Below are 11,412 nucleotides of genomic sequence, written 5' to 3'. Positions count from 1 at the left end.
AGCTTTTGGGCGCCATCGGGCAATTGGAAAAATAGGCGCCAATTTAGTAAAGCTAAATATTTTTTAAGGACCTCGGGCGCCATTTTGTTCTGCTCCACTTCGGGCGCCACGGGCATTTGCGGCACTGCTGAGATCCAAAGCCAGAGTCGTGTTGTTACATTGCAATACCGGCATTCTTTGAATCGTATTCTGGACCAGATCTACTCCCACAAGTATGTCCCAATTTCAAGTTTCTGGTGATTTAAAGAACCTTACGAAAATTAGACTTTCACGAAGCCTGTCTCTCAGAGACTTTCATGTCCATTGAACGAAGAAAATCTGATTTATCTTCGTGTAATAAGTGGCTCATTAGAGATGTGTCAAGGTGGCGCTGTCTTTATTTGAATTTGTCTGGTTTCTCATATATTTTTGTGATTTCGTTTGAACGACAGCGCCGTCATGCCACCTCTTCCACCTCGAATATAACTCTATGGAATCCTAAATGACTAAACCATCAATCCGTTTCAGATAAGGTTTCATATGAGGCGGTTCTGCAGATCATTGGGGCAATCGAATTTAATTTGGGAGAGATTGCAAGTTAATTGTTGGAACTTGATCGGCGAAGAGTTTGTTTAGTAATCAAAGTGCTCGGTTAAATTGAAATAGGAATCGAAGGAGCACTGATTTGCAAAAAAGAAAAGAAAATTTCACTTCAGAATAAAATATAACGCTGAAATGACAAGCGAAGTTTTTTAGTTTTCAGCCAAGAAACCCCAAAAACCAAAAGTTTAAAGTTAGCTGGTAGCTAGCGCGCTAGCGATGTTGAAGATTCAACATTTGTTGTTATTTTCAACGACCGCCTATTACGCTAAAGCAAAATACAGTCATTCTCATGTAAACGGCTACAACCAACGCACTTCAAGCAAAAGTGGTACTCTAAATAGGGTACTGAAACTTGACAGTGCTCCATATAAAAAGTGCATTTTTATTCTATACGTGTTTCATCGATTTCAGCTGTTTTTCCATTGTAATTTGTATTGTTAAAACAGCTGAATAAACACGAAAATCATAAAAATACACTTTTTTGACTGTCCTTGGCTGTATAAAATATGTCAAAATTTTCACTTTGGGTAACGAATTTTTAGTTCCTGAACGAGTTCTTGAAGATGACCACTATGGATGACGGTGTAGCTGTCAGTGTTCGGGTTTGCACTTAATCGTACTTGATCTACACACATTTCGTACAATTTTACGTAGTTTTTCACTAACCATGCATGCAGGCGTTGAAATGATCATTTTAGCAGGCACATTTAAACTTTTTGCGCTAATTTGCCCACTAGTAGGGAAAACTCACACACATTTCATGTCGCGACCACAAATTTTACGTATTTCTGAACAGAGCTGTAATATACTAATACGGAATCCTAAGGCAGAGTTCCCACGGCTTAGGAAGGCTCCTAAAATTAGGAATTTTAGGAAATTTTAAAGGCAATTTTAGGAGTATTTTAGGAGATTTGGAAGGTAATTTTAGGAGAATTTTTTAAAATGTGGGAAAGGTTGTATAAGTAATTTCCGGAGGAATTTTTGCTCTGTTTCTCATACACTTCGTAAAATACTAAAAATGTTTAAGAAAATTGACAAAAAGTTATTTTTTTTTTGTCAAAACATATTTTTCCTTATTCTTCTTCTTCTTCTTCTTCTTTAGCCTGTTTGTATCCACTGCTGGATGTAGGCCTCCCCTAAATTTTTCCATGTTGTACGATCCATTGCCACTTGTTGCCAGTTAGTGTGTCCATATGTACCTTTGATGTATTTCTTTATTCCGTTTGTCCATCTCTCTGGTGGTCTTCCGACAGGTCTTGTTGTGGGGGGTCTCCAGTCCATGATGGCTTTGGTCCAACGGTCATCTGTCCTTCTTGCAATATGTCCTGCCCAACTCCACTTTAGAGACGCAATTCTTTCCATGACATCAACGACTTTTGTTTGTTGGCGAATCCATTGGTTTGTCATTTTGTCTCTGAGTGTAATTCCAAGCATACTTCGTTCCATGGCTCTTTGTGCCACCCTCAACTTATTTTCAGATGCTTTGGTTAATGTTAACGTTTCTGCTCCATATGTCAACACTGGAAGGACACTCCTATCGAAAACTTTCCGTTATGTAGTTTAATAATTGAAACTTTTATGATTTCCTCTTTTCTGACGCCAGTCTCGACTAGCCAGCAACTGATCTTTTATCAGGTTTTTCTTGTCGACTGCGCCTTTCGAATTAACAAGATTCACCATAATTTTGTTTCCATCATTTATCAGCTCTTGTGCACTAAAAGGTTTTTAGCCCCGTACGAAGTACTGGGGGCTTATAAGATTAATATGCCGTTTGTAACACGTCGAATTGGAAGCAGACAGTAAGGTCAAAGCATTTGGTTATGTTCATAGATGACGAATCCGCAATAAAAAAAATGTCCGTCCGTCCGTCCGTCCGTCCGTCCGTCCGTCCATCCGTCCGTCCGTCCGTCCGTCCGTCCGTCCGTCCGTCCGTGACCCCTCTAGCTTGAGTAAATCACAACCTTTTTTCAAAATTCTTTTTTTCCCCGATTGGTATCGACAAAAGTAAGGTCAAGTTCGAAAATGGGCATGGTAGGGTCGGCCCTTCCAGAGCTAGGGCCCTATAGGTGTTTTTCAGTCTTTCGACGATATCTACCGAAATACGCACGCAATAGCTGCTTGTGATATATCAAATGAAAGGTATTGACGAGTAGAACAAAGTTGCTGAACATTATTTTTGGGTAAGATGCAACGTGGGCTTGTTGGGAGGGCTCAAAGGTCGTTACTTGGCCCTAAGTGTTTTTGCACATAAATCGAGTAAATCTCATCCGATTTTGCTAGTTTTAGTTTTTTATGGAAGGTAATTGAATACCGAAAAGAACGTGACGAAAAAAGTTTCAAATTAGGGCCCTTGGACTAAGGCCGCTACTCGGCCCTAAGTGTTTTTTGCACATAAATCGAGTAAATCTCATCCGATTTTGCTAGTTTTTGTTTCATTTGAGAGATAATTGAATGCCGAATATAATGATGGCGAAAAAAGTTTCAAATTTGGGCCCTTGGACTAAGGCCGCTACACGGCCCTAAGTGTTTTTTGCACATAAATCGAGTAAATCTCAACCGATTTTGCTAGTTTTTGTTTCATTTGAGAGGTAATTGAATACCCAATGGAAAGTTGGCAAAAAATTTTGGGTTTCTAAAATAATGTCGTAAATTGTTGGTTTTATTTGAAAGGTACTTCGTACGGGCTTTCATAATTGCGCTATGCGCAATTTTAAAAATGAACAGTTTCAGTAAATTTGACAATGCCCAACTTGACTTGCATTTTGGTAACAGACGCATTAGAGGGTTGTAGACGTATTAGGGTTCCGGGCTTATTAGGGCTACGGACGTATTATGGTTGCGGACGAAATAGGATTACGGGTTGTACGGGGCTAAGTCGCAGCAAACGCTCCGACTGTTCTGATGCCTTGTTTTCTACTGGATCTGGAGAGATTTCTCGATATCGGAAAGTTTTTCTGAACTCGATTTTTTTTGTGAAGATGCTTTATTGCGATTATCTTCCGCCTCTTTATTCTTAAGAAGTAGTACATTCTCGACTTTTTGTTGTTCGAGAAAAGTAAAGTACATCTGGAAAATACGTCGATTCATTAGGAAGTCAGTGACGTTTATATTATTCAATGTGTCCTTAAACGTTCGAAGTGACACGATAGTCGCATCTTCTAACAAACTGCGATCCTCGATAATGTATTTATTTTCGCTAAATCCACGTTCAGGATCGCTATTTGCATGACTCAAAGAAAGGAGTGTTTTCGCAAGTTGAGTCAGGTTCATACAGAAGTTCAAATTCATTGCCGCATAATTTTGCTGTTTTTACCGTTTTTAGTTTTTCAGTATTATTAAAAAATTTCTTCGAGAGTATGAGCTCATTTTAGGAATTTTAGGAGGTTTAGAAGATTTTAGGAGATTTTAGGAGGATTTGGTCCATTTTATGAATTTTATGAATTTTAGGAGGAGTGGGAACTCTGCTAAGGTTATAAAATTCGCTGACTGAAAAAGACTCGACGATGAGCACTGAACACAGCACTGCTACTAGCACGAACATAGAAAATATTCGGAGGCTGTTGAAATCACAGAAGGCACTGCGTTTCTGTTATACAGATAGATGACTTGTTTTCGTTGTATGAGTTAGAACATACAATACATTGTATTGAATACAAACAATCCTAAGCGGTAGCTCGTATCACTAAAGCCACCAAATTTGACACTTGTCAATTCAGTGTTCATGCTGGTGGCAGTGCTATGACTGAAATCGTTCATGTCCGACGAAGCAATACCTTCTCTTCTGAAAAACCTCTGAAAACTCCTAGAGTTGTAAAGTTTATAAAAGGTTTAAGAAGTCATATCGATTAGAATCCAACGCACTTGACGATTATTTTTTTTAAATTTCCCGCTTTAAATTACTGGGTTGAAGTCGGTAAAAGAAACAGCAAAAGCAACTTTATCGACAGAAGAGCAAAACAAAACGAAAATGACAGCACAAGTGACAGGAGTTCTTTTTCGCAAAACTCGAACATAACAAACGAAAGGAATGGACATAAAAGTTGCTCTAAAATTTCCACAAATCCTTTAGTCTTCGACTGTTTACCTCGGTCGAATCCGTATCAAAAGTAAATTGATATCATGCCTGGTTCCGACGATTTACTGAAACAAAAACTTTGGAAGACATTCAACCTCAAGCACTTCGTAAACACAAAACAAAAGGAAGCAGTCAAGGCAATACTAAAGCGTACGTCAGTCCTTTCTTTTATTGTCTTTCATTCGACGATAGGCATTTCAGCTGGGGGTATTCTTAGTGATGTCACACGTCCTGTATGAGGATGCAACGTCGGATCCACACAGAATATTCAACCAACAATTGAATGAAATGTCTGTTTTTGTACCTCTTAATGCAAATAATGATTTGAATGTTAACATCTACAGGAAACCAAGATGTGGTTATATCAATGGGACCGGGTAACCGAAAGTCATTGTGCTTTCAACTGCCGAGCATTATGTTGGAAAATAAGATCACAATTGTGTGCTCAGCATCCACATCGTGGATCAAGGACCAGATCTACTATCTGAAGAAGAGCAAAATCAGTGCCACATCAATCACATCACAATTAAGCGACAATGGTATGCGAGCAAAAACTGTCATTTCTCTGCAGAAACCAGAGAAATGAAAACAGATGGCGCTGCTCCGGTCGAAGCAACTCCATCTATTATCATTTCTCTGGCTGAAAACTGGGTGCATAACAGGCCCGGTGTAAAGTTTGACGATTTTTCTTTGCAGAGCGAGAACGGCTAAACAAGGATGTAGCAAACGATAAGCCAATGACTCGTTTCATTTATATTAAACCGGAACTGGTGTCTAGCGAGTTTTTTACCAGCATTCTACAGACCCTGAGCAACAACGATAAATTGGCGTACTTTGCTGTCGATGATGGTAGGTCAAAAACCATTTTTTTGTGAGTTGGTCGAGTTGGTAATTGAAGCCATAAGTTGAGGGCATCATTTCCGTGGTCTTCCCGACTAAAATTGATGAACTTTTATGTGTGACGAGCGTGGGATCTATAGGATCTACCGGACAGTGTAGAAATCTGCATTCCAGTGATATGTTGTTAAGAGGTTAGGCTTGGGAAATTATTGAGTTTGACGCCGGGGAAGTCCTGAAATTTAGGAATGTTATTCATCCAGACCGGACAGATCTTGACGTAAAATTGGGAATGGGCGACGAGCTGCGAAGCACTACGAAATTGGAACGCATGCACGTGGGAATAATTCGCCTCGAAATTATTCGGCAAAGTCTCTATTTACCGGCAGTCGAAGATATCGGGGAAAAGTTGAAAAATTCGAAGATTTGTGGACGGTAGTCGGGTGAACAGAAATCAAATCGGGAGGTTGAAGGAAACGTGTCAGGTGCATCCGATAAGAAACCATTGACCAAATCAAAATTTATTTATTTCAGCTCATCTTGCCAGCCCACAGCTGCAAGACTTCTGTCAAGACTACCTAAAATTCGGTTCACTTCGGCCGGCCTATCCTTCAGTTCCGTGCATCACATTAACGCATAATGCTTCGGCCGATGTTCGGAACGATATCGTACGAAACTTACAACTACGCGAACCGGTCGCGACATTTACGAAATCGACGTTCCGCAAGAATATCCACTACGACATCATTTTCAAAAATACGATTCTGACCAACCTATTCGCTCATCTGAAAAATTTCTTGACGTTCCGCCTTGATGAAAGTGACGACGATGCCAAGAAACCGGGCGGAATCATTTACTGCAAAAACCGAGACACTGTGGATATGGTGGCTGCAAAACTGACGGAAGTTGGGTTTCCAACCAAGACACATCACGGCGGGATGCCGAGCGGCGAAAGGAAAAAAGTACTGGATGATTGGCTAACTGGTGCGCTACCGGTTATTGTGGCGACAACCAGCTTCGGTGCTGGCATAGAGAAATCTGGAGTTCGAGTCGTTGTCCATTTTGACGTGCCGCAAAGCATAGCCGGCTTTTACAGAGTGAGTTCGAAATTCTCTTTTTTGGTTAGCCATTTTGATGACAAAGACCTTTGTAACAGGAATCGGGCATAGCCGGACGAGATGGCAAATTGTCGTACAGCCGAATCTATTATTGCAAATCGGATGTGGCGGAAGTTGATTCGACGTTGAAGAGTGCCATTGGTAAATCAAAGAACGAAAATGCCAAACGTAAGGCGTTACGAGCACACGCAGACTTTCTGAAAATGTCCGATCTCTGCGAAACGGTTGACTGTCGCCACAAAATATTTTCCAATTATTTTGACGACATCGAGCCGAACTGCAAAGACAAGTGCGATGTGTGCACGAATCCGGAGGAGGCGAAAGTGGCATTGGGACTTTTCCACAAATTTTCGGCACCGCCGACACGGGACAATAATGGCTTCGACATGGTGGCATTTAGTCCAGTAATAATCAAATCTGAGCCACACCATCCGGCGAACGGTCAATCGTCAGATCATCCAGAATTGGGAACTCTGCCAGCAAGAAGCGTTAGTCCAGCGAACACAGTTATTAAGGAAGAAAATGCAGCAATGGGTAACCGAGCAAATTATTCGAAACTCGGTGACGCAATGAAAGCTAAGCCTCCGGGAAATGTTAGTCCAGCTAGAACCGTAATCAAAGAAGAGCCAGTGAACAGAAAAGAGCCAAATCATGACAATCTGAACAATTCAAGTGCCTTAGGAGGTGACAGAACGGTACCTTTACGCTGTGTTAGTCCAGCAGAAACGTTGATCGACGAAAAACCGTACCGGAGTGACGACCACTCTGCAGTACTGAGTGATGAACTCTTCGCAATGAAAACTTTACCTACCGGAAATGTCAGTCCAGCTAGAACAATGGTAAAAGAAGAACCGCACCGGAGTTGCGACCACCGACTGAGTGACGAACTCTTTGCAATGCAAACGTTGCCTCCGGGAAACGTCAGTCCAGCTAGAACAATGGTCAAAGAAGAACCGCACTGGAGTACTGACCACCGACTGAGTGATGAACTCTTCGCAATGCAAACTTTGCCTCCGGGTAACGTCAGTCCAGCTAGAACAATGGTAAAAGAAGAACCGCACCGGAGTACCGACCACCGACTGAGTGACGAACTCTTTGCAATGCAAACTTTGCCTCCGGGAAATGTCAGTCCAGCTAGAACAATGATCAAAGAAGAACCGCACCGGAGTACCGACCACCGACTGAGTGATGAACTCTTCGCAATGCAAACTTTGCCTCCGGGAAATGTCAGTCCAGCTAGAACAATGGTTAAAGAAGAAAAAGAAGACGAGCTGAGCGGAACAGATCCACGTGATGAAAACGGTGCTGGTGGTTCAATTGTTTTGGGCGAGGACAGTAAAGCTGGAATTAGGCTTCTTTCACCTGGACGTTGTGCTACTCCGAAAGCAACAATTGCAGATCCGGTTGTGGATACGACAACGGTTGTTCGTACAACGGTTCCTGGAGGAGCTGATGCAGAGTACATCAGTGCGGTGATCATTAAAAGCGAACCAAAGAGTCCGGTGAGACCGATTGATGAAAGCGACAGAGAACCAGTTTCTAATCCGATAACAACAGCTGGTACTAGCAATGCAACATCAGGCATCAGCTCTGTTCTTACAGTCATAAAGCGAGAAGCACCCGAAACAAAATCCACTGATGCTAGAAATGGAACGACTTCCGATCGAGAATCACGCAGTCCAAGTCCAACCGGAACCATTGTGAAAGATGAATGTCTGAGTCCAGCAAGAAACAGAGACTTTGACGGTCTGGAGAATATCTCCGACTCCGATCAAGATGATGAAGGCAGTTCCAAACTATTGAACGTAAATGATAAACGGAGCAGAGCCAGAGATCGAAATACCGGAACAGCCAAATCGCGTACTAAATTAGAATCCACGACAAATCCACCAGCCCAAAACGTGGAACTGATAGTTTCATCATCTGAGCCTGAAGATGTGTCATCCGAAATTGTAGACTTCCGAGAGAAAAGCCGTTCGACCATTGTCGATCGTAGCAGTGCATCTCGTCTACGTAAGCGGACTGAAGATGGTTCAAGAAGACGATCCAGAAGTCGTGCGAGAAGCCGATCCAGAAGTAACGAACGACTTAAACGTGAAAATAAACGCCGAAGACGTAGCCGAAGCAGTGATCGACTGAAACGCGAAAAAAATGTTCGAAGACGATCACGGAGTAGCAGTCTGTCGAGTCGACGATCGCACAGTCCAAGTTTGTCCAGGCGAAGATCTCGCAGCAGAAGCAACGAACGATTTAATCGTAAAAAAGGCCGCTCGCGTCGGTCACGTAGCAGAAGTCGATCCAGAAGCAACCAAAGACTTAAGCGCGAAAGAGATGTTAGACGACGCTCACGCAGTCGAAGTGTGTCCAGTCGACGATCACGAAGCCAGGAACGATTGAAACGCGAAACGGAAAACCGGAGACGAGGCAGGAGCAATGAACGTGAGAAAAGTGTTGATCGGAAACCTTCATCATCGTCGTCGAACAGCAAACGGGTACAAACGACTTCGAAGTCTGGGCAAACAAGTAAACGATCACGGCACTCCAGTGATAGTGACACCGACCGAACACCGATGCCAAGTACCTCATCGAAAAGCAATCAAAAGTACGACTCCCGATGGTCACACCGACAATTTTCTATGTCGCCGGAAGGGACCCAACGTCGATCAGAACGTGAAGACGATCAAAACGATGATGCACCAGACTATGGATGGGAGGATCCGGGACCTCCGAAACCGAAACTCGAAAAGCAACCAAATTCTGCGTTGAATGGCCTACAGCAACACCTGCAGGATTTCGCGACCAAACTCCAAAACGAATATGACCTCGATGTTATCCATGCAGCGCAAATGAAACTGAATCGTGCTATCGATGAAGAAAAGTCCAAACAAACGAAGAGAAAATTGGACGATCTGACCGATACCATTAAGAAGAAGCAAAGCGATTACTTTGAGAAACTGTTCGGCACCACCAATTTTGACGACTGGGTGGACGATCCGGCCCTCAGCAATGTGGACAATGCCAAAAAACTGCAACCATTCAAAGCATCTGTTCCAGATGATCTTCCGCTGCACGTCAAAATGTCCATGAAGCATGAAGTTACCGCGATGAAACTCAGGCCAACTCGAGCTGGCAATGGGCTCGTGTTCTCCGGACGCATTAGGGAAATCGAAAATGAGTTTCAGGGTCAGGAGGTTCCGCGTTATTTGCTGGAATCAATTAAGCAGGAGAAGGAAGTGATCTTCGAGTTGGTGAAAAAGTACCTGTTGCCATACTACAGAGATGCACGCATCCAGACGAAGGAATTGTTTATGGTTGTGGCTCAGAAGATTTGTCACCACTTTTACGAAAATGCTGCAGGTGAAAGAAACACTTTTTTTTTTGCTTTGTAATGGCACTTGACTCCTAACATTTGTAACCTTTTATTCCCCACCGCAGATGAGAACACTATTCGACGATATGTGGACGATATGTTCGCGAAACGTGGGTCAATCACGACGTCCACCGATCTGGCATGACTTTCTAGTATTTAGGATCCGAAATTGTTTAAAAAAAACATTTTTTTACACTAAAAAAATTTGAAATTAGTTTGGGCTTTTACATCCGTTAGACCAACTATAATTCGCGCAATGGGTTTGACCTGAATCTTACTTATTATTTTGCATAAAGCTGCACGTAAAATCTCTTCATAAACTTCCTCGACCTTGGATTCAGATACAGTTTACAGTGTCACCTGAACCTAACCTCATTTTTTCTGGTTCAGATTTGATTCAAAGAAACCTTCACCTGATCAATTTTGTCGAATCTATTCCTTCTTTTGTTGTATTTGCATAGCGCACCACTGATTGATAGGCAAACTGGCTCGACACCCTCGACACACATGTTGCCCAATCACAGACGCTTTTACTGACTGATGTGGACACTCGGCACAAGAGAAGGTCCTGAAAAGGACTTTTGGAAAGATTTTAATGAGTACTGGGTAGTACAAAGGATGTGCAACGATCATAAATAGTCGATCCTAACTGATGGAATCTAACATGCGTTTTGCTTGTGAGGTCAGATTCAAATATACTCAGGTCGACCTGAAAATCAGGTTCGGATCAAGGGACATCTGACCTGTTCCGAGTCCTAATTTTAGCTATGAGTTCCGGCGACCAGTATTTTCGTACAAGGAATTATCCTCCAGGTGGAAATTTACAAAATAAATAACTTTCACCCAGATAATATTGCCCAGCTTGTCGTGAACATAATTATTGGTACTTAATCCTCCAGCTACAACCTGTTGGGAAACAATTTTCAGAAAGCTGGGAATAAAGTTTACGTGATACATGGGTCGAAAACCGGACTTTTCATAATTCATTCTCCGTCAGCGTGTAGAATTACATAAAAATGAAAAATCTCATTTTCGTATGCTTATTGACCTCGGCTTCGCCTCAGATCCCACAAATACAGCCCTTTTTAATCCCTAGTTATGTAAATCGCTGTCTCTACAGCAACCCTGTACGCTTCTCCGTTTTCTGTTAAAGATGACTCGTGGCTGACCAAAAACCCAAACCCCTTCTATTCAATAAAAGTTCGCGAAATTTTTCAAATCAGAGACCCAGAGCGATGAGAGACTGTCGATGTATCTATGAGATTGATAGATTAAGATTGGCTAGCTTATGAATGTATACGTTTGGGTTTTACTTTTATGACTAGTCTTTATCGAGACATCCTAAGAAGAATTGGATTCTTTTGAAACCACCTATCGAAATCGGATCCATTTCGTTTGTGATGGATATAGCGTTTGATATAGCGTCTTGG

At 42.2% G+C, this 11,412-nt stretch overlaps 1 protein-coding gene across 3 annotated transcripts; it reads left to right on the top strand.

Moving 5' to 3' along the window:
- Window positions 1–4,553: 4,553 nt before the first annotated feature.
- On the top strand, window positions 4,554–10,196 carry LOC119075475. 3 transcript variants are annotated; one of them, XM_037181926.1, is made up of 7 exons: window positions 4,554–4,807; window positions 5,002–5,196; window positions 5,354–5,506; window positions 6,029–6,591; window positions 6,651–8,708; window positions 8,937–9,969; window positions 10,048–10,196. In XM_037181926.1, the coding sequence occupies exons 1-7, from the start codon at window positions 4,702–4,704 to the stop codon at window positions 10,125–10,127; spliced, it is 4,188 nt and encodes a 1,395-aa protein (XP_037037821.1). In that variant the 5' UTR covers window positions 4,554–4,701; the 3' UTR covers window positions 10,128–10,196. The 3 variants fall into 3 exon arrangements, with proteins under 3 accessions (XP_037037821.1, XP_037037820.1, XP_037037819.1); XM_037181925.1 differs by having other exon boundaries at window positions 6,651–9,125; window positions 9,213–9,969; XM_037181924.1 differs by having other exon boundaries at window positions 6,651–9,969.
- Window positions 10,197–11,412: the final 1,216 nt, after the last annotated feature.

Source organism: Bradysia coprophila, unplaced genomic scaffold, assembly GCF_014529535.1.
Source record: "Bradysia coprophila strain Holo2 unplaced genomic scaffold, BU_Bcop_v1 contig_211, whole genome shotgun sequence".
Lineage (NCBI taxonomy): Eukaryota > Metazoa > Arthropoda > Insecta > Diptera > Sciaridae > Bradysia > Bradysia coprophila.
This window is presented reverse-complemented; position numbering and strand designations above follow the sequence as displayed.

Coding starts and splice junctions, on each gene's coding strand:
- LOC119075475 (XM_037181924.1), top strand. CDS start 4,702: ATGCCTGGTTCCGACGATTTACTGAAACAAAAACTTTGGAAGACATTC. Junction 5,197..5,353: donor ATCACAATTAAGCGACAATG/GTATGCGAGCAA, acceptor TTTTCTTTGCAG/AGCGAGAACGGCTAAACAAG. Junction 6,592..6,650: donor GCATAGCCGGCTTTTACAGA/GTGAGTTCGAAA, acceptor CCTTTGTAACAG/GAATCGGGCATAGCCGGACG.